Source organism: Epinephelus moara, chromosome 12, assembly GCF_006386435.1.
Source record: "Epinephelus moara isolate mb chromosome 12, YSFRI_EMoa_1.0, whole genome shotgun sequence".
NCBI lineage: Eukaryota > Metazoa > Chordata > Actinopteri > Perciformes > Serranidae > Epinephelus > Epinephelus moara.
The window spans coordinates 995,879-1,020,066 of NC_065517.1; the positions used below are offsets into that span (position 1 = coordinate 995,879).

The window sequence follows — 24,188 nt, forward strand, 5'->3', positions numbered from 1 at the left end:
AAGTTAGTCCACTAAACAAGCTTTTTTTCCACAAAGACCGCCTCATATCGTTAGGATAAATGTCAGAGAACATATAGAGAACGACATGTAAACGTGTTGTCTTACCTTACCGGTGTAGTGCCATGTTTGTTTACCATTTCGCCCTGCTTTCCAAAGCACGGCCGAAATATCGCGAGAACAAGCAGCGATCTCATACCATAAGTTCATTCATTTATTTTATGAAAGATTTATAGAATAATGGCTGACTTTTTACCAGACTTCGACTTTGTGGAGGAGGAACTCGATTTTGCAGAGTTTGATGGCCGCCCTTATTTATTTGAGCCAGAATACACTGATGAAGAGCTTCGCCACAGAAGAGGAATGCCTCTGTTGCAAGGAATGGGACCGGTTGCAGCCTTGTTTTCAAGGTCTGGATGTGACTGAGGACGAGACATCTCCACCTGGAGTAGTATCCAGCTGGGCTTTATCTAGAGCTCGCGAGATATATTTCGGCCGTGCTTTGGAAAGCAGAGCTAAATGGTAAACGAACATGGCACCACACCGGTAAGGTAAGACAACACGTTTACATATCGTTTTCTATATGTTCTCTGACATTTATCCTAACGATATGAGGCGGTCTTTGTGGAAAAAAAGCTTGTTTAATAGACTAACTTTGCACTTGAAGGTTGCCCGTTCACTTACGTTTTAACAGGTCTGACGCTACTATGCGGCTGTATCTACTGTAGGCTAACGGCTAACATGCTAACTATTATTTTTATGTCACTAGTCACTTGAAACAAATTTAGGACGATAGGAGACAGGTTGAAATAAACTGAAATTTCCCTTTAAGGAATCAGTTTTACGCAATATGCTTCTGATGTTCACATGAATTACATAAAGACCTTTTGTCATAATGAATAAGTGAATGGAGAGAAATATGCACTGGCATACGAAGTCTGATACAGAAGAGGGGGTAGAGGATGAGGGTAAGGAAGGCATCCTGGGTGAGAGCAACACACACGCACGCACGCACACACACACATCCACACAGGCAGACACGCACAAACGCAGATAAGACATAGATAAGAGCAAGGGCAGAGCGGAGCTCAAAGAAAAATGGAGCTCAAACAAAGCTCGGTCTGCAAGCTTACAGGGGCAAGCCTACTGATGAAACAAAAATAACCTACATTGGGCAGGAATACAACTAACACGAGCCTTTCTTACTACCTCATTTATTCATTAAACAAAGTCATAGCCTACATAAGTCCGATGGGGAATGAGACTACACATGAAAGAGCGACCATCAAGAAAAATAAATAAATAATAAGTGAAGAGCATAAATAAATAAATAAAAATAATACAAAGACATCAGTTGCTGTATGCCTTCACAACATGTCTTTACATCGGATCACTGTAGTTAAGTGACTAGTTTTACAGCAGGCGATAGATTTTACGGCAAAGACAAAGTTATATGGCACTCTTGGCGCAGGATAGGATAGCAGCCGAAAGAAGATAAACAGTTCTTGAGTGAAAATAGGAGAGCGAGAGTGGAGGAAAAAAAGAGCAAAAGTTAGTTACCGAAGGAGCTATGGAGATTTCATTGGGATGTCCCGGAGGAAGGCGTCGGCATCATCTGGACAGTTGAACGTAGTGGATTTGCCATCAGTAAATATTCTAAGCCTGGCTGGATAGAGCAAGGAATATTTTAGATCTCGGTCCCGAAGTTTTTTCTTTAACGGATCAAACTCCTGACGTCTCTACAGCAGTGCGGTGCTGAAGTCGGGAAAGATGTGGACTCGCACACTGTTGAACACCAGCTCCTTCTTCTCCCGGGCCAGATGCAGGATCTTCACCTTGTCCTGGAAGTTAAGGAGTTTGACAAGGACTGGCCTCGGGCCGGCTTTGGTATCCTGGTGGAGTGCGATGGACTTTATCCAGAATCAATCAATCAATCAATTTTATTTATAAAGCCCAATATCACAAATCACAATTTGCCTCACAGGGCTAATTGAACAGGGCTAACAGAATCAGCGGAGATGGGAAATTGTCTTTGCTGAGAAGAGAGGGGAACAGCTGTGTCATGAAGCCTGCGACGTCACGGCCCTCAGCCTGTTCGGCAACAAGTTCAAGCTCCGAGACATGGTCACCCAGGGTGGACAGCTTCGCATTTATAGTGTTCAGGCTCCTTTCTATATTGTCCATTGTTGCATCAAAGTGGGACAGCAGCTCCAACTTAAGTTGCTGGATGGCGTCCACAAGGGCCTGATTGAGAGTTGGTATTTGATCCATGATCAGGATATTGAACAATGAAAGTAGGCTTCCACTGTTACCTTGTGAGATAAGAAAAATTCCATAGGCGCTGTCTTATCAAGGTAACAATCTGGGGTGATCAAGACTTGAGTATAAGTTACAGAGGCCAAACTAGATTAGTTTCAAATGCAGACTGAGGCATCAACAAACGGTCACGCCTGCTTCACGGCAGCCATGTTTTGGTGGTGAGGCACTCTCATGTACTGGGGATGTTGCCAGAGTGAGACTGCCCTAAAGAGGGGCCAAAACAGTCTGTAGGACACAAGGCACCTTGGGTAGCTACAGGTGGCTGACAAGATGTTCCAGGGACCATGAACCACACTTCACTGTCACTGGACGACTCACCATCTAGTGCTACCATGGCAGGCGGAGAAGGCGCCCTTGGTGGGTGGTTGGCAGCTTCAGGCTGGACTTAAGCCTTCATCATGCCCCGCATATTCTGGACCTTGTGTAGGTTGTTCACAGGAGCAACAGTGTAAACCGCTCCTTCGCCCGCAGGGGCCCTCACAACCTGATAGACCATCAGGCCAGAGATCTTGGTTTTTTTGGCGCCCTCTAACACTGTGGGCCCTCAAGTACACCAGCTCACCCACTGGAAGAGGTGCCTCCCGGACCTGCTAATCATGCCACTCTTTCCGTCGGCCAGCAGCAGCCAACATCCTCTCACGAGCACCCTCAAAAGCAACTTGGAGTCTGGCCTGGTGTTCAGCCACCCAGTCCTGTACCTGGCCTGGTACTGGATCCTGGACACACCCCAAGAAAAAGTCAACCGGAAGCCGAGGTTCCTGTCCGAACATGAGGTAGAAAGGAGACTCGCCTGTGCTCTAGTGAGGAGTTGTGTTGTAACAGAAAAGCACCTGTGGCAAACAGGCAGCCCAATCCCCTTTCTGGAAAACTGGAAGGGTACGAAGGAGGTTATGAAGAGTTCAGTTAAACCGCTTGCATTGATCATTACCCACAGGGTGGTACAGAGTGGTACTGGACTTTTTGCAACACCTTACAAAAGGCAGAGCTGGTGAATCAGCAATCTCTCAAAGCTCCTTCCTTGGTCCGAGTGAAGGCGGCTTGGAATACCAAACTTGTAAAGCCACTCAGAGATCAAGACCTGGGCCACAGTGGAGGCCCGTTGATCCTGAGTAGGGACAGCTACGGTGAATTTACTCAACACGTCAATCATGATCAGGACGTTCTTGTACCCAACGTGAAATCAATGGCCAAAATCTCATTAGGTTGGGAGGCGAGCAAGTGACCCATAAAGCTATTTGGCCCTTGTCCAGAGACATTCCTGGCCAATAACAATGATGCTGGACCAACTGGGTGGTCCATTCTATTCCCTGGTGGCCATGTTCTTGATGTTTGACGCCACAGCCAACATAAGCTGGAGAGATTTGTCTCCCCCATCTGGACAGAACACTGTGTCTTTCCACCAGACAGTCCCATTGTCGAAAAAGTGCTATTGCCGACTTGGAAAGCTGTTGCCTCTACACTGAGGTAGGCGGAGCCTTCCGCTGCCTAAACACAAGTACATCCTTAAGGAGGGAATCAGCCTCCTGCAAGGAATGAAGATCAGCAGCACAGTGAGAGGAAAGAGCTGAGACCACAGACTGGGTGGCCGACGCCAAAGGATCTAGGAGTGGATCTTGCTGGAGACACTCAAAAATGACTTAAAAAACAGGAGCTACTTAGACTTGCTGCCACTCTAAACGGGGCATCATTCAGTTGGACATATTGTGCTCAGTGGGCCAAAGACCTCTGCTGGCGTAGGCCACCGGTCTAACACCATCGTCCGTCTCCTGTGAGAGGAAAGCCCCAAGGCCACTGTGGCTGGCATTGCCATAAAAGGGCACGAAAAGTCAGCCTAGGTCAGCACTGGGGCTGAAACGAACTTTGACTTCAAAGCCTCAAAGCTCTCTCCACACTGAGGTGTCCATGCGGCATCCAGAGCCCGACCTGACCCCTTCTTTGACTTTGTGCCTGCCAGCTCACCCACCAGGCGCTGCAGGGTACCTGCCAGCTTGGGAAGCTCAGAAAGGAACACAGCTCAGACACATGACTGGGGCAACGCCAGTTAGCCACAGCCTCAGTCTTCTTGGGGTCTGTGGCCACTACCTGGCTTGAAATGACGAGCCAACCTCCTGCTGAAAAAAAGTGCACTTCTTGAGTTTTGCCTTGAGGCCCTCCTTCTGGAACTGACCAAGCACCATTTCCAGCCACTGGAGATGTTGCTCAACAGAGGAGGGGTAGACGACAATGTTGTCAAGAAAGAGCAGCAAGGACTGACTCTACTGATTGCCGAACATCCTCTGCATGAGCCGCTAGAAGGTGCTTGGGATGCTACACAAGCCAAAAGGCATGCTGTTAAGCTCAAAAAGGCCAAAAGGTGCACAGAAGGCAGTTTTGGCCCGGTCCTGCTCTGACACAGGGACCTGATTGTAGCCACTGGCCAGATTGACCGTGGAGAACCAGCAGGCCCCCGACAGTGCATCCAGAGTCTCCTCAATGCAAGGCAGGGGGAATGCGTCCTTCCTGGTCTTGCTGTTTAGGGGGCGGTAGTCCACGTGCATGCGCAGACTCCCATCCTTCTTCCGGACCAAGATGATGAGAGATGCGTAGGGACTACTGCTCTCCCTAATGACCTGAGACTCAAGAAGCTGATTGATATGAGCCTTCACCCCCTCGTACTCCAATGAAGGGATGCGTCGATACCTCTGCCTGACTGGAACATCATCAAGCAGAGGTATATCATGCTAGATAAGGTTGGTGCAGCCCAAGTCACTATGATCATACCTGTGCCGCAGAGACTTTATGCCTGTCTGCTCCTGCTCAGTCAATGTGGACAAATCAAGGGACTCTATCCTACCTGGCACTGAGGGGGCAGCTGTTTGGGAGGAAATAGTCGCCAAAGTGGGCTCCACCTCAGTCACACCAGCAGGCAGGCTGACAACCTGGGCAAGGATGCCAAGACCAGTCCGTGGGTAAAGGAGAATCTCTGTTGTCCCAACGTTGACCACCGGTACATACACTGTACCCCGGATAACCTGTACAGGGCAAGGAGAGGTTAGCCGCCCAGCTGGTAGACCTGATTCAGGGGCTTCAAACAATGCACTTTGACCAGAAAACTGCTGAGGACTGGTGCTAGCGACCAACTTCATCACTCCACCAGGTAAGCGCACAGCTTGCTTGCCCCGGACCCTCACAGTGCCAGTTGGGCCCCCTAGAACTTGAGTGGTCTACTGGTGGCACCTCTGTGAGGCTGCAATGACTGGATCAGGCGCCTATGAAACAAAAGGTGAATTGAAAAGAGAGAGGCCATATGCACAAGAGTTCTCGGTGGCATGGATGAAGCACATTCATCCCTAGCATCCCAACGACAGAAGACACAATGCCAGGGGGGTCTAACAACAAGGATTCCACAGTGGGGCATAACCTTACCGAAGAGTTCCACATCAAGCTCCAGATAGCCGATGTATGGAATCTCTAGGCCATTAGTCGCTCGCAGCTATAGCCAGTGACAAGAATGAAGGCTATCATGGCTCCAAGGTGCAATTGACTCCAGAAAGAAACTTTCAGTAATTGTGGACACCATGAAACCAGTGTCCACCAAGCATGCCACAGGGACCCCTCCAACAGAGGCATCAATATTTGGACAAGGAGCAATTAATTCAGCCACTGAACCTTTCTGTGAGCCTATAGACTCCCCAACTGAACTGTGGCTCAGCTGTGGGCTTCAGTTTTCAGATGTGTGGGAAGAATGAGCGAGCCCAGTATTTTTGGAGTTTGAGCCAGCCACCAAATTAGCACGGCGTCTAGGGGGAGCGCGCTCACCATCACATTCTTGAGCAAAATGGCCAGGCTGCTGACACCTTCTGCAGATTAAAGGGCCATTGCGAGAAAGTCTATCTTGGGAGCGGGGAGCCTGCAGGGAGGCTACCGTCTGGGTCTGGTGGTTAATCTGCTGGGGCTTCAAAACATCCAGCAGTTCACTAAAATCTGGCCCATGTGAAGTGACATTAGGGGTAGGCTGGACACGGACCTGCACTCCATACTGCAGGCCGTAAGTTGATGGCAGAGAAGCATTACACCCCCTAGCACCCCCTGGAAGACCTTCCCTCTCCCATCTAATAGCCTCACTCCAACATGATGGCAGTTGGCTGGTGGCGAACAAATTGCTTGAGCTCCCACCGGAGAGAACAATCAAGAACATGCTCAATGAATTGATCCCGAAGGAGAACATCAGTATTTGGCATCCCGTCAGGTGCACACTGCTTGACCTGTGCCATTAAAGCCATAAGAGCTAAGAAAAACTCATGCAGTGTCTCCCCTTCAAGTTGGTGCAGAGAAAAGAAAGCCTGCTGTAAAGTTAAATATGGCTGAGCACAGCCATAAAGCTCCTGTAAGATGGCGAGAGACTTAGCTGGGTCTCCTCGCTCGGCGGCAGAGCGATACTTGATCTCCTCCCTTGCTTCTCCCTCCGGATGATCAAAAATGAAAAAGGCTTGGTCAGCAACAGAGAGATGGTGGGCACGCACACATGTCTGTACCTTCTCTACCCAGTCGGCTAGCCCAAAGCCAGTCTTACCATTGAATACTGGGCACTTACGGTCTCTCGGAATGACAGCCGGCGACAGCTGCAGCAACACCTACAGACGTGGCATGAGCAGAGAAAGCAGTCTCACCAGAACCCCCCAGGGAAGCAGCCCGCTCCTGATGAAGTCGCTAGCTGCTGCGTGTCCTCCTCCATGCCAACCAAGGGAAAGCTGCACCGAAGCCTCACAAAATGGTATGACAAGTTAAATCCCAAGAACTAAGACTGGTGTTTTGGCTCTACAACTACACATCCACAAAAAAAAAACAAAAAAAAAAACATCACAAGTGGGCAACAAACAGCGCACCTACTGATAACACAGAAGCCAAAAGAAAAGAAAGAAAAGGTGAGAAAAGTAAAATGCCTGGTTGTTGCAACAACGCCACTTGGGGGAATTTCACCCCCAGGAAATTTTAAGTTAAGGTTTTATGGTCACACAGGTTCAGAAAAGTACCACAGGGCAAGAGGCTGTTTTCAACTTAAAAAGAAGGCAACTTAATTTAACAAAATTAATTAAATTATCAAAAACAAGAAAATCAAATGTCACACACTATTATTATTAATTAAAAATAGCACCAGGCAGGGAAGGGGTATGAGGACAAGGCAAACCAAGGAGGGTCCTAAATTAAACACCTGTGACACTGCATTCACACACACACAGCCAAAGAAAATCGTGTGGAAAACCACCACCGGGAACTGAACCGCCACCGCAGACCCACAGCACCTGACCAAAGACAAAAAAAAAATTAAGCGTTAAAACATGCCAAATGTGCAATACACACACTGGTGTGGACAACGCAGGTAATTAAGTAAAACAAACAAAAGAAACAAAACACAAAGAACTATAAACAACCACTAAATTATAACAAACAAAACACTCATTAAACAAATGTTGCACTTAATACCAATGAAATAGTTTAAAAGCCCAGGCAGCTATAAACCGCTTCAAATCAGGAAACTCTAGAGAGCCACGCAAGTCAGGACATTATGGAAAGCCACATCAGCAAGACAAACTAGGAAATTAAGAGGGCATACTGCTCCAAAACAGCAGTGTGGACTCAGGTAGAGGTGGCTGAATACCGGCCAAACAATTTGCCAGGGTCTCTACAAGAGGACGCACACACGCAAAGCCACAGTAACGCCCAAGAGAGTCAGAGGATAAAAGGCTCAGTGCTGCGAGTCAGTCAGCCAGCTGCACCAAATATGCTCAGAGAAAGCATCAGTTTGGAACTGAGTGACAGAGCTGCTTGATGGCAGACAATCGTGGACTTACCAAAAGGGATCAGGCAAGAGCACCATGGGAAGGCTTCTTGCCAAGCGATGCGTCCCCAGATGGCCCCAGCAGCCGGCCAGCCTACAAAGAGCGGAGATAGCATCACCCAAATGCCCGTTTTACACACACGTGAACAGGGGCATAAAGAGCCACATAACACAGCCACAGTACAGCACCAAGGGACCGACTTTAGTTCTTTAAAATTATATACTATCAAAGTCTAAAGTTTTAGCTGCCAAACTCTGGTTGAGTTGACACAGAATGACCCTCGAGCATCTACAGGGTAAGTAGCCAGATGACTACGTGCCAAATGACAAAACTGAACACAAGTTCAGTAAAACACCATTCCTGTTAGCAAGTTATTAGCACACAAAATGGAATGGAAGTGACAAGGTAACAGGGTAATAAGCCACATGATTTAATTTAATGGCATGAAGACAGAAAGTGACACAACACTAAACATATCAACATCAAGATGTATTTTACATTTTAGTCAAATATGACAGCGCAGATGTGCAAAATTAATCAAATATTTTTAAGCCTTCTCCCTGTGCTACCTATTGCAATACAGACAAAAAACATTTTAGAGTATAAATAAGAGTAGTTCTGAAATAGCTGTGAAAATTAATCTTAGAGTCACTCATCCTATAGACATTTCCTTAGCCAGTTATCATTTCTCCTTACCTGTGAAGCCTTGGGCTGATAATTGGTGCTGCTGTCAGGTCCCTGTCCTGATACCTGCCTGTTTTCTCCCTGTCCCTCTTCTATCTATTGCAATAATATAGATAATAAATGTGCAAAGCAAAATTTAGAATAGGATTAATAATAGTAGTGGTAACATAGCTGTGGAAATTGATCGCAGAGTCACTTTTATGCTCTAGATATTTTTCTCAGCCAGTTATAATGTCTTCTCACCTGTGAAGACCCTGCATGATCATCCTTGCTGGCCTCTGGTCCACTGTCTCCTCCCTGACCCTGCTCTTTCTATTGTAGCAATAAAGATTAAAAAAATATGTGCAAAGCAATAATGAGCACAAGTTCTGCGCAGAAATTAAGGAGGAGTGGGTTTATTCCTAGCATGAAGCTAGCTAGCAAGCGATTTAACATAGGTAACAATAACATTAGTATTCTTGTTAACTAGCTTCACTTGATATATTGGCCTCTATTAATTAGTCATCATTTAGCTAACATTATCTACGTGCAATAGCATTACTCAACTGACACGGTTTGTTTGGAAGAAACTGTGCAAGGTTTTTTGCTTCTTGCTGGCTGTTTTGCTGAACATAGTTAACACACAGCAGCACTGCCCAGTAGCACACGTCTCGTCTGTGCGATTGATTCTGATCACAACACGACAGTATGAGTATGTGCCTGGCACCATCTACTCATGGTGCATTTAAAGACGGCTCGGAAAAACACGTTACCACATGTTAAAAAACAAATTGAACGGTGGTAACAGCTGTAAAAAAAATGTGGGGGACGGAGGGCACAAATACGGGAAGTGCGGGGCACATGTCCCACGCATACCCCGCATCTGCTATGCCCATGCACATGAGCAAAAAATGACTGGCAGAGCGCATTACCTGAAAAGAGGATTGTGTGCCGCAATGGCCACGCCAGACAGAGCACATCCAGCAGGAAGGAAGCGGAGGAAAGAGAGAGACAGGTGTAACCACACCTCTATATATAAGGGCACACGGTGCCGCCCCACAATCTGTATGCGCAGCAAGTTGGCCGCGGTGGAAACAAAGTGAAGACAATAAAAAAAAAAAAAAACTTGAGTTGACGGCAGCTACACTCGTTACTGTAGGTGAAATTAAACCTTAGCAAGTAAGAAGCCAATACTTTATCAATACATGTAAACATGTAGACAGTGACAGTGACAAGGACAGCACGCTAGTTCAGCTAATAGCGAATGGTTACTAATAAGCTCAAATGACAGCTGTCTGTATGTAGACTAACTTAGTTTGACACTTATCTTAGAATTGGGCATATACTTTTAAACTTAGCTGTTGGCTGACACAAACAGCCCCTCCTCTCTCTACCTGCGTTAATGTTACCTGTACACAGTGAATCACATCCACAGAGAGGGAGTAGGACTTTGTCTTTTGGAGTACATCACAGCAGGGCCCTGGTGCCCAATACTACAGCCACTACAGCCAGATTCCAGCATGTAGAATGCCAAATGGACCCTCCACAAACCATCTCAGTGGGTACACAGTCTGTGGCATCTTAGAATATGGTTGTGGTCAGCACAGCCGTGCAGGAGCACCCAGAGAAGCACAAATATGTAAAAAATAAATTATGTGTTTTTGTGTTTGAGATACAGTACCTGGAAATATTTTACGGTACTGAAATATGCTGATTGCCAAAAGCTTCAGGATATATATTTCTGCATCACATCATCACACGCCTTTGACTTTGTTATGATGTTAGAGCAGGAAAAAGTAAAAAACACACACACACACACACACACACACACACACACACACACACACATTTTCTTTCATTTAGACTTTCAGCTGTCATCAACACCTATCAAGGGCATAGGTTTCAAACCAAGCACAAGACCTCATGTTGAGTTGGATGAGAAAAAGGGAGAAACTTAAACAGAGCTAGTAGACCCTCATGACTCAACCTGTAACCCTGGTGAGTCGGTTATTACAGAGAAATCTGAGCAAAAATGTATTCTTTTAGTTTAGCAAAGGCTGTAAAAACACACCCTACATGCAGTAATTTGTAAATATTTCATTTTCATTACCAGAGTTGGGTATAACGGGTTACAAAGTAATGCCTTAGAGTACTTTGATTACTTTTTGCAGTAACGAGTAACCTAACGCGTTAGTTTGCTGTTTGAGTAATAGAATACTTGAGTACATTTTCAAACAAGCCATCAGTTACTTCTGTTACTTTTAGAAGAGAAGAGCAACAACTGTCTTTTGGTTCTAATAACAGAGATAACGTTAAACCTATCAGTCCGAAAGAAGCCACGAAGCTTGTGGCTCGCTACGGGGAGAAGAAATGCTGCCGTTGTCTACGGTGGAGTCTAAAAAAAGGTGGAGGAGGACTCGCTGACAGACAGGTCAGACTCAGCACTTGCATTATGCCTGGTACACACTACACGACTTTTGTGCCCGTTCTGAAAGTCACTATGTCACATTACACGATTGTGGAGTCATAATATCGTGCCGTGACTTGGCCAACAGACATGACACACTACATGGTAGTTTAATTGGTGGTACTCACCAATTAAACCCGGTCGTCTTTCACAACGTGTGTGATGTCATCAGGTTATTCTTGTCCTATTTTTATTACTTTTACTATCATCTGAGTCACTGTGTCTGTTCATGTTTCAGCCGAAATGTTGTTGTAGTCACCTAAAAGCATCAGCAGATGGCAGGAGCTACATTTGAAGCACCGTATGTAAACATTCAAGCTACTGTATCCGCCACAAGTTCATACAAATGTTTCAGAATAAAAGCCTATTTAGAAAATGGAGGGATTCTCTACCCAAGGTTATAAGGGGCTTTTAATTTGAAAGAAATTCAGGAAGTGTTGAGTTTGAAATGATGATGCGATATCTTAACTTTATAAAGACAATGGAGTGATTAATCAATAACGGACCGTCTATAATGTAGTCTGTTTCAAATGAAGCTGGTAGCCTCTGCAGTTGTGGTGAGTAAAAGCCACTATTTGTTAATGTTATTACTTTATATCCGACTGTGAGGATGTAACATTGTTTGCTAGCTCGATGCTAGTGACAGTAACTCACCCGGTTGACAAAGTGCCTCTACTGTTTCACACCGTCATTTTCCTCTTTTACTCTGTGTGGTAACATCCCTAGAGGAAATATTAAAAACGCTGGGGTGTTGTTGTCATACAGTTGTCTATGGCAGCAGATCGTTGTGTGTTTCTACTGGTCAAAGTGATGGCTGTGATGGGAGAATTGGATCTCAGTGAAGGGCAAGTGGTCCATAACTTTAATTTTGGAGACAGAAAACGTAGGCTAAGGGCCCTGTGGTACATTGCCCAATAGGAAATGTAGAATACTCAAAAGTACTTAAAAAGTGCTTGAGTTACTTTTCTCAGGGAGTAACGTTGGAAGTACTTTAAAAGTATTTGAGTTACTTTACTCAGGGAGTAACGCAGTAAAGTAACTGGTTACTTTTTAAAAAAAAGTAACGCAGTAAAGTACTTTGATTACTTTTAAAGTAACCCTTACCCAACTCTATTCATTACCAACATAATAACATCAGATAAGAGATATGAAATAGTTGTGGCAACACTTGAAAGGTGGATTCAGGAAGTACTTAATAAACACAAGGAAATCAATATTTAAATTCAATATTTTACAGACTGTAAATGACCTTCCTCAAAAGAGGAAGTGGTTGCCTTACACATCTTTCGCTTCAGCCAAGGGGCAGCACAAGGCCAATGCAGTAACCACCCGGATCAGGAAACTCCTGGCGTATCTGGAGTACAACACAAGACAGGATGGACGCCTGAATGGAAAGAATTGGACACTAGTAGTGTTGTAGATAAAACGCTGCTGTGTTCATATTTATGTATCTATCTATTGTATATTATTTACTAAGTTTTTTGTAGTTTTCATTTTTTACATTTGCTAAAAATAAAGTACTTTTTACAAAATACTTATTTGTCATTTCTTTATTAGTGGGTTTTTTGGTATAATGGAACCTTAGTGTTCAGAATTGAGTTTACACAGTTATATCTCATTACATGTCATAAAAACGTATTCTTCTTTAGTTCTATAGTCATACCTGTAAATGCTTTGGATGTTCTGCAGGGTGTATGGCTTCAAACAGTCAGGCTCCAGGCCTGGATGGTGTATCAAGCATGTAGAATAAACTGGAACCTGGTTCATTACCCTGAAACCTAATAAGCAAAAGAGACACAAGGCATACTGTTTTATAAGTAAGCAAATAAAGACTCAGGAGACACATCACTGCATAGAACAAATACTGATCCAGGAAGCAACATGCGTTTTACGATGAAATTTTGATTTTATATAAATGATGTTGAGAAATTGTGACACATTGGTACATTGCACAGATTACAATCATAAGGTAAAGATGATTATAAAATGCAGCTACATTTTAGAATGGTTCCAGTAAACATGACAGCTAAGACATCTGAATGTACCTGTTGTTTTTATTCATTTGTTTTTGTATAATACAGAAATCTGTCATCTCAATCTGCTGTGGTTAAATTGATGAATTCATGGGTTAAAACTTGTGTGGTTTAAACGGGGACGTGTTAGTAGCAGAATTTATAATAACTTTGGTATCATTACCTAGCACAAGCTACATTAGTCTGATCTGAGATAAGCCTGCTTAGATAAAAAAAGAGTTATGCTTTACACCACTGCATATAACAACTGAGTACTGCAGATGGTGTTTCCACGTTATGTAGTAATTGACTATATTATTAGAAACCTTTTGTACTTTGCAGCAGACGTTTTCAACTTCATTCAGTCAGAGGACAAACATACAGTTGTTAACATAATGTCAGATAAGTTACAGTTATCATGTTACAGCTGAAATATAAGACAACTACAAAACAAAAAGTTACCACTGTGAAATGTCCTGCTCCAGTATTTGTTGCAAATGTGTTTCGGAGTCTATCGGCTTGTGTTTCTTCACTCAAATTGATGAGGGCAAACTGCTGCCATCGTTAGCTTGGCCACAGCGATGTTGTTTGAGGTAGCCCCCGGAAGTGTAATTAGATAAGGTAAGGGGCGTGACATTTCCGATACACGCTCTAAGTGTTGCACCAGTCACAACAGGCTGAGCAAGCTGACCAATCAGAGCAGACTGGGCTGCTGGGGAGGCGGGACTTAAGCCCAAACACAGCGTTTCAGACGGAGGTGCTGCAGCAATGGGCAGTATAAGACAAATAATGAGTTTTTTTAACATTAAAGCACATAAATCTATTCCACTAGACCCCAATATTACATATTAAAATCAATATGACCCTGAAAATAAGCGTAATAGGTCCACTTTCATGATTATAACACTGTAAAAAAGACCTACTCTGCTGCACAGGAACCAGTGAAGGGAAGCAGACATTGTTGACATTCAACCACCTTTGTGTCATCACATTGTGCGTAGGTGGAAGTTGTTTGACGTCCCCTGGAGATCCCTGCCCATCTGGCTGCGTAGGTCTGCTGGGAGTGGCAGGGGGCCAAAGCCGAAGCCAAAGCCAAACACTGTTTATCTGCACACACTGTGATGCCACACAGCTGGTTCAATATCAGCAAAGTTTCCCTTTATATTCATTGTCTTATGTCGCAATCACCAATGTGGTGGTTCACTTTTAGACTGTGATCTGTAGCCAATAGTTAGGCTTTAGCTTCTAACTATCTTTGTCTTTTTAACCTGTTTTTGCTGCTGAGTTAGTTTGACACTCTGGATACATCCTTCAAGCGCATTTTGTACACCCCTCTGTCTGCTTCTCTCTGGAATCACTGTTTCATTTTTCAAAAATTTGATAACATTTATTCAGGGAGCGCAGTTAGTTACAGCGTGGGCTCCATGCTTACTCCAACAGCTTGTTGGGCCATCATAAAGGGGCGGGGCTTTGCAAAAGGTCAATTGGCTAAAGACTTCCGTGACTTACGACTAACAAGTGACTAATGACTCATGTAACTAACAACTAGTCCAGCAACTCACTAACTACTCACATGACTAACAACTGACGAACGACAAACTAACAACTCCTGTGACTTATGACTAACAAGTGACTAATACGACAAAAAAACTTAAAATTGACTTTTGGTTTCACAAGGATTTGAACATTAGTCAAAGTCCTGTACTTGTTGTCATTTGTAAATCAATTAGTATAGTTGTGTTACTGTGTATTTGTAAAGAACTTTGTTTTACTCACATGACTCCAAAGAAATTGGCAAATATATTGATTTATTAATTGACTGTGGCCAGCTTTAAAAAAATGCAAAACTATATCAAAGCATCCATTTCCAAACACTCACACAACCAGACCTATAATCCAGGTCTCATTTATCCAGTCTTGTGCTCAGTACCTCACAAACACATGCCTTTTCACACTAACACAGACACACAGACACAGACACACACACGCACACGCACACACACACACACACACAGATAACAAAAACCATAGTGTCAGAGTGTGGCTTTTATGAGAGAGAATATATAAGTTTCATTTTCAGTTAACTTTTTAAATCATAAGGTTTAAGTGTTGTGTTTAAATGACATTTTGAGTATACTGCTCGACTTGTGTGAGAGTTTGTAAATAGATGTTTTGATATGGTTTTGCTTTTGTGAAACGCGGTCCCCAATCAATCAATCAATCAATATGTTCACCATCTTCAATCTTTAAAGAGGGCCTGAATCTTGCAATGCCAACAGTAAGTACAACAATCACCATGATCTCCTCATGCTTACCTTTAGCTGAAGTATGAGAAAACCACAGTTTACAAAATAAAAATAAAAAATACGGTTGTAAAAAAACTTAAAGATAACACATCTGAAATGACTGAACAGCTACTATTGCTACAACAGATTAGAACATCACAGTAATCACAGTTATATAATGAATTGTAACAATGGCCTTCCTTTTTATATCCAGGCAGTTAAGGCTATGTGAAATAGAGTGATTAATCTGAGTTTGAGTAATTTTATTTTTTATTTTCAGCTGTACATGACTTTAAAATGGTCTTTGCAGGTTTTCTTCAACAGCAATGTGCACATTTATAAAATGTTCTTTTTAGATTCAACACCTATTGCTACAACTCATCTAAACACGACAACAGTCACATTGTTGCCATTGAATGTGGTTACCAGTAGGTTTTTAGAAGATGGAGTAGAGTTCCATAAGGAGTTAAATTGTGTTTAAAGTTTTTCAGCATTTGTATCTTAACTTAAAGGATTTTCCTTTATTAATTATTTCTTTCTAGATTCAACATCTGTTGTGACAACAGATATGAACACTGCAACAGCTAATACACCAACAGCAAGTCTAACTAGTCAGTGCTTTAAAATAATTAATAGACTAGTTTCTGTTTCCAAATTGTCTTTCATTTTGTCTGTATTTTGTCTGTTTATCAGATTTTACTCCTCAGTTTAACACACACAATTATGATTTTGTTCTTTTCAGGCTCAACAACAGTCTCTACAACAGCTGTGAACACAACAGCAGTTACAACAACAACAACAAAAACAACAACAACAGCTGTAACAAGTCAGTGCTTAAAAAATCATACACAACTTCTCTTTTTCCCAAATTTATTAAAATTTATATTTTATCTTTGTCAGATTTCACCCCAACGTTTAATACACAGAATTGTTTTTTTCTCTCAGACTCAACAACAGTTGCTACCACAACAGCAGTTACCACAACACCAACAATTATAACAAGTCAATGCTTGAAAATAATTCATACATTATTTGCCTTTTCCAAATATTCCTAAAATTTGTTTTATATTTGTTTATCAGATTTTTACATATAAATTTAACCTGCAGAAATATGTTTTTTTTTTTTCCAGGCCCAACAACAGTCGCTACCACAGCTGTGAACACAACAGCAGTTACAACACCAACAATTACAACAAGTCAGTGCTTGAAAATAATCATACACTACTTTAACTTCTCTCCCGTAAGACACAAAATAATGTTGTTTTTTTTCCAGACTCATCAACAGCTGGTGCCACAACTGTGAACACTACAGCAATTACTACAACACCAACAATTATAACAAGTCAGTGCATAAAAAAAATCTGTATTTATGTCTAGTTTTTTTGTACAGTGTAAGTCTGTGTTTCATTTTTGTTGGTCAGATTTTTACATCTAAGTTTAACACAGAATTTTTTTTTTTTAATGTTTATTTTCAGACTCAACTGCAGTTGCTACAACAGTTGTGAACACAACAACAGTTACCATGACACCAACAATAATAACAAGTCAGTGCTTTAAAAATAATTCTTACATTACTTTTCCTTTTCCAGATTTTCATAGAATTTGTTTTTATTTTGTCTCCATTTATCAGATTTTATCTCTGTTAAACAAACAGACTTTTTTTTCCTTTTCAGACTCAACAACAGTTGCTACCACAGCTGTGAACACAACAGCAGTTACTACAACACCGACAACTGTAACAAGTCAGTGCTTAAAAGTCATATATTGTTTACCTTTTTCAAATTATCTTAAGATGTGTCTGTATGCTATCTCTATCAAAGCTTTCCTCTAACAAGCCAGTGCTTTAAAAGAATTCATACAGTACATTCCTTTTCCAGATTTTTTTTGTTTGTCAGATTTTATATCTGTTTAACACACACTTTTTTTTCCTTTTCAGACTCAACAACAGCTGATGCTACAACTGTGAACACAACAGCAATTACTACAACACCAACAATTATAACAAGTCAGTGCATAAAAAAATCAGGCATTATTTGTCTTTCTCAAACGTTTTTTTAAACATGCCTGTATTTCATTTTTATGCATCAGATTTTTACATCTAAGTTTAACACACAGAATTATTATTATTTATTATTTTTTTTAATGTTTATTTTTAGACTCAACTGCAGTTGCTACTACAGTTGTAAACACAACAGTTACCACGACACCAACAACTATAACAAGTCAGTGCTTTAAAAATAATTCTCACATTACTTTTCCTTTTCCAGATTTTCTTAGAATTTGTTTTTATTTTGTCTCCATTTATCAGATTTTTATCTCTGTTTAACACAGACTTTTTTTTTCCTTTTCAGACTCAACAACAGTTGCTACCACAGCTGTGAACACAACAGCAATTACTACAACACCAACAATTATAACAAGTCAGTGCATAAAAAAATCAGACATTTTTTGTCTTTCTCAAATGTTTTTTAAACGTGTCTGTATTTCATTTTTGTTCATCAGATTTTTACATCTAAGTTTAACACACAAAATTATTATTATTATTTATTTTTTAATGTTTATTTTCAGACTCAACTGCAGTTGCTACTACGGTTGTGAACACAACAACAGTTACTACGACACCAACAATTATAACAAGTCAGTGCTTAAAAGTCATATATTGTTTGCCTTTTTCAAATTATCTTAAGATATGTCTGTAACAACAAGCCAGTGCTTTAAAATAATTCATACAGTACATTCCTTTTCCAGAATTTTATTGAATTTGTTTTTATTTTATCTTTGTTTATCAGATTTTATCTCTGTTTACCAGACATAAAGAAGAAAAAAGGTGCTTTAACTTGCAAAGTACTTTATTAACAGCAACGTTTCGGTCCTCATACCTTTGTCAAGCAGAGATGAAGACATGTAGCAACTCATAATGTTAGCAACTCATAATGTAATAATGGCTCATAATGTAATAAAATCTTGAGCGCATAATGTAGTAACGACTGTGCGCATAATGTAATAATGCAATAACTTATTACATTATGAGCCTTACTGGCGCCACTCATAATGTAATAATGGCTCATATTGTGAGAAAAGCGTTGCATTATCATCATTTTTACCTCTGCCATTCCTGCAGGGATGGAAGGAAATGCTTTCACCTCTGTGTCTCTTTGTCTGTCTGTCAGCAGGATCACACAATTTCTTCAAAACGTAGTAGAGCAATGACCAACTTAGATGCCATATACCTCCACCCCCAAAACGCGGCGGACCACATACATTAACAGAAAGAGAAGCCTAAAGGCCAAAACACACCGGCGCCGTACGACGCGTGTCAAAACAGCCGCCCCCATTATTTTCTATTTACAAACCCACACTGGCGGCGGCTCGACGCGCGTCGACGTGCCGCTGCGGCACTTTACGCTATTGTCCTATTTTTCCAGCGTTGCCGCCCTTGAAAAAGCGGTTGGCAACCAGTACCGCCACCTAGCGGACTGGAGTGTGCAATAGAAATCCGTTTGATGCCCGCAGCGCGAAGCTTTTTGTGTGTGTTGGGGGCGGCACTTGACTCGCGTCAATGACGCCGCCGTCATATGACGCCACCGGTGTGTTTTGGCCTAAATTGTTTAAAGGTCAAAATTGTACACACTGACAACGAGAATGCACTAAGGGAAGAGGTCTGTGTTTGACTATGATTTGTACATAGGTGGTGCGACAGTAACCAACTCAAAAGCCGGCAGGAGAAGAGGGTGGATTAGGGAAGGAGGGGGACTGCAGTTCATTTAGCTTAAAAGAGCATTTTCTTTTGTTTACCGTTGCTACAATAAATGCAGGACACAATAATAAGTGAACACTCTTTCCTTTCATACAACCTGATGAAGACCTCCCAGTTGCTGTTATTTTATTGTTGGTCTTAATGCCAATTTAATAAAGACTTTTAAGTATTGTTTTTCTACTAGTTACGTTAAATACATGATAGCAGCATGACATATTCATTTTATTTACTTTATTTTGGAACTTGTGCAAGAATGAAAAGAGCGTTTTCGAACCATGTAAACAATGAACGAGCTCAAAAGTTCTTAAAATGTAAACACAGCCTGTCAGGACACCCAAGTAAAAACATAAGTCCAAATAAATTTAACTAAACAATATGCATAAATAATACATGACCATAAATTATAGCTGCCAACAAAAATCAAGTCCAAGGGGCTCCATTTGTCAATGACTGTGTCAGTGTTCACTCAGATGAAAGCTTAATGAGTGAATGGGATTTAAAAAAAAAAAGAAAAGAAAACTTTACTTCTTCCAATAAATGTCTTTAATATGGAACCATCCGAAGAATATATGTTGAATCACGTTCCAGGCTGTAATCCACCTGGCATTTTGGCTGAAGAGCTCCCTAATATTCGACACAAGGCCACTATTGCGTCCAGCCGCTCTGTATAACCTAAACTTTCCACCGAAGTATCACAAATATAAATTCTTGGTAGGAATGGCAGGGTTAGCTCTCTGAACAAGTTGGAAACTCTGTTGAAGGTGCCCAGCATTGTAAAATCCATCAACAGGCAATACTGGATAATGGATGACAGTACGAGCAGAGGCAAGTTAGGGCTAGCAACCAAGAGAGTGTCAGGGTCCGCATGAAAGATACATTTTGGCACTGTAGGACCTGCAGAAGGAACAACTTCGGGGCCAGTGTGACATATTGTGTTGGAGTCAGAATGATGGACAGAGTCAGGGTTTGAGTGGTCAGAGTCCAGGAGAAGATGATTGTTGGGGTCAGAGGGATGGTCAGAGTCAGGGTTTGAATGGTGGTCAGAGTCCAGGGGAAGATGATTGTTGGGGTCAGAGTGATGGTCAGAGTCAGGGTTTGAATGGTGGTCAGAGTCAGGAACTGTATCAGAGCCAGTATTATAAACAAGCACACTCTGCTTCTCTGTTTCCCGAATTCTTTGAATGAATGGTCATCAAGGCTAACGTAATGGTCCCTATGACCTTCAGCAAAATAGCCTAGTATCAGCAATGGCAGACTTTCATCGTAGTGACCATGCGGGGATACTATTGCTGTTGCATCCACACCCAGTGTTGATACAATCATAAACTGCACATTGAATATGGTAGATGCTCTTTGTAGAGTCAAATGATCACCACATGTCACCAAAATACATAGAATGGGTGCCACCTAGGGGCTCAACTTCATACATCTTACATAATAAAATGTGATATAGTATAATTAATATTAAATAATTCTTGCTTTCACAAATTTTGTTTAATAATGTGCTGAAACCCATGCCGTTTGCTTTATTTGCACCTTTAAGAGGTAAAAATGATGATAATGCAGCAGTTTTCTTACAATATGAGCCATTATTACCATTATATGCTGTTATTACATTGAGCGGCGCCAGTAAGGCTCATAATGTAATAAGTTATTACATTATTACATTATGCGCAAAACCGTTATTACATTATGTGCTCATGATTTTATTACATTATGAGCCGTTATTACATTATGAGCCATTATTACATTATGAGATGCAGCCAATCGGAGACTGAGCAAACAGAGGGCAATAAGTCAATCATGTCAAGCTGCACACAACTAGCAAACACAAGGACTTCCCACAACAAAAATGGTGGAAAATTATAGAATAATACAAAAGATACATAATAATTTAAAGACAATAATCACAAAACCTTCTTAAGACCCTCTTAGATGACAGTAGCATACAATAAGACTGAGAGACTGTCTATATTTTATGACAGAAAAATGCATACAATAGTGAAGGTCAATATATGTTTCTCTGTAGGAAAACAAACAATCAGAGATAATGCTGACACAAAAAATATCCATACACAATGATAGAAAATACATCCATACACATTAGAAAATTATCGAAAAATATCATAGAAAATGCTATAGAGAAATTCTGTACATAAAAATCTGGAGAGGAGCACAGAAAATCCATCTAGGCCTTCAATACCTGACAACAGAAACATAATAATTAGTGGATTAAAACACAAATCCTTAATAATATGAGAATATGTTTCTATCACAAAAAACACTTCACAGCATCACATTCAATGAGAATTCATCATTAAGTCCTTTGGGAGATAATGTCTGTAAGGTAAAGATCCAGTAAGCCTCATGTCTCTTCAAAATAAGGTCATGGTCACCACCACGCGGTGGTAACTTGACTTGTTCAATACCATAAAATCGCAGTGCAGAGATGTCATGTTTGGCCTCATTAAAGTGTAAGGCAACAGGTGAATCCTGGTCATGTCTGCGAGTGGCACTCTTGTGTTCGCTGATTCTTACTTTAAGTTTTCTAGTGGTTTTGCCCACATAACATAAACCACAGGGACATTTTAACAAATAGACAACATGAGTGGAGGCGCAGGTAATCACACTTTTTATAGGAAAATGCCTGCCTGTGTGTGGATGACAAAAATATGTAACTTTAGAAGTGTTGTTGCACTGTGCACAATGACCGCAGTGGTAATTCCCACTGGGGAGAGGGCTCAAAAATGACTGGGTAGGCTGAGGAGATCTATCATGCGTGAAATTTGCATGCAGCAAACAATCTCTCAGATTATGATCCCGTTTGAAAATAAAAAGAGGGGATTCTTTAAAAAGAGGAGACAATTCTGGATCAGAGTTTATGATGTGCCAATGTTTTTTAAAAACCGATTTAATTATATGTGAACTGGGGAGAGTGACAAATTCTTCTTAATCTATAGAATTGGCTTTTGGGGAGGCCTTTTTTAAGGGGAGTAGGATGAGAACTGCTGGCTACTAAAAGAGTGTTCCTATCCGTTTCCTTTCTGTATAAGGTAGTAGCCAGACCATCAGCACTTCTGAACACCCACATATCTAGAAAATGAACTCCATAGTGAACTTGAGGTTACAATTGAAACTGTTAAGCATTGTGAGGAAATCCTTTAAATCTTCAACACTGCCCTGGTACAGACAAAACACGTCATCTATAAAGCGATACCATTTTAATATTTTATTGAAGCGGCAGTTTTTTTCAGGGTTAGACACAAACATCTTCTCAAAAAAGCCCATGTACAAGTTTGCATAATTAGGGGCACAGATCGAGCTCATACTGGTACCTGAAGTCTGAAGGTAAAAATCATTGTCAAAGGAAAAATAGTTATATTTCATAACAAAACTTGCTAAGTCTAGAATAAATTCATTAGGGGGATTTTCTGTGTCCTCTCGATTTAGCCTCAATACCTCCTTCATGTGGTATGTTGGTGTAAAATTGCAAGCATAAGGGTGCAAACAGTAAAAAATCCTGGTAGGATGGATCCAAAAATCTGTAAAGCCTGATTTTTATACAAACACCCGGCCAAAGAAGAAATGCAGGCGGGGGAGGCAAGCAGAACGCAGCCTATCCAAGAGATGGTAATAAACATTTCATCTATTGAACTGACAAATGATCAAAGGAATCTGTTGTCTAAGGGCCTATCATTTGTCCCAAGAAGTGGTGTAAATGCCTTTGGACTGAAAGTAGATTTATTTAAATCCTTTCGACAGATGAAATTGAAATATTTCTTTGCCAATAACAGGGAGACTGCTACTAGAAGTCCCTTACTCTTTAGACCTAAGAGCAAATTTTGTCCCTATGTGTCTAATGCTTCCATAAATGCCTTTTGCCGTTTGGTGGAGCAAGACATTATGAAGAGTATTAACACCTGTCCTTCTCGTGTCTCTCATAATCTATCCAGTAAAGAAAAAACAGCACTGTCAGAGCTGATGTCTTCTAAAAAGGTGGTGATCAAATCTGCTGACAAGGGAGGAGCAATCGTTATTCAGGATACAGATAAATATAAAGCTGAAATCCTTTTGCAATTATCAAATGAAAATTTTTATAAGAAACTTAAGTCTGACCCCACGGATTCTTTTCAGAAAATGGTTCTCTCTTACTTGGAGGAGGCTACACAGAAGAGATGGATTTCAAAACCAGAATTTGAGTTCCTATACAGTCAACATCCCATTCGACCTGTATTCTACACCCTTCCAAAAATACACAAGTCTTTACAGAACCCTCCAGGGCACCCTATTGTGCCTCAAACTGATTCTTTGCTGTTTCCTTTGTCTGAATTTGTAGATTACTATATAAAGCCTCTTGCACAGTCTTTGCCATCCTATATAAAAGATTCTACAGATTTTATTAACAAGATTTCTAGGCTACATGACCTTCCAGATGATGTTTTTTTAGTAACTCTAGATGTGACAAGTTTGTACACCAACATACCACATGAAGGAGGTATTGAGGCTGTAAGGTTTTTTTTTTTCAAAATCGAGAGGACACAGAAAATCCCCCTAATGAACTTATTCTAGACTTCGCAAGTTTTGTTATGAAATATAACTGTTTTTCCTTTGACAATGATTTTTACCTTCAGACTTCGGGTACCAGTATGGGCTCGATCTGTGCCCCTAATTATGTAAACTTGTACATGGGCTTTTGTGAGAAGATGTTTGTGTCTAACCCTGAAAAAAACTGCCGCTTCAATAAAATATTAAAATGGTATCGCTTTATAGATGACGTGTTTTGTCTGTACCAGGGCAGTGTTGAAGATTTAAAGGATTTCCTCACAATGCTTAACAGTTTCAATTGTAACCTCAAGTTCACTATGGAGT

At 41.3% G+C, this 24,188-nt stretch overlaps 1 protein-coding gene across 22 annotated transcripts in view; it reads left to right on the forward strand.

Moving 5' to 3' along the window:
* The window catches only part of LOC126399070 (adhesion G protein-coupled receptor F5-like), a 155,030-nt gene that overhangs the window by 87,894 nt on the left and 42,948 nt on the right, over positions 1–24,188 (forward strand). For 8 of the 22 annotated variants that reach the window (XM_050058838.1, XM_050058837.1, XM_050058840.1 and 5 more), the window contains 11 exons: positions 16,105–16,173; positions 16,305–16,388; positions 16,508–16,564; positions 16,693–16,758; positions 16,836–16,904; positions 17,038–17,106; positions 17,236–17,304; positions 17,499–17,567; positions 17,719–17,784; positions 17,914–17,982; positions 18,131–18,199. In XM_050058838.1, the coding sequence (XP_049914795.1) occupies positions 16,105–16,173; positions 16,305–16,388; positions 16,508–16,564; positions 16,693–16,758; positions 16,836–16,904; positions 17,038–17,106; positions 17,236–17,304; positions 17,499–17,567; positions 17,719–17,784; positions 17,914–17,982; positions 18,131–18,199 (756 nt within the window). The remainder of the gene's footprint in view (positions 1–16,104; positions 16,174–16,304; positions 16,389–16,507; positions 16,565–16,692; positions 16,759–16,835; positions 16,905–17,037; positions 17,107–17,235; positions 17,305–17,498; positions 17,568–17,718; positions 17,785–17,913; positions 17,983–18,130; positions 18,200–24,188) is intronic. The other 14 variants (XM_050058824.1, XM_050058829.1, XM_050058831.1 and 11 more) reach the window with 10 other exon arrangements.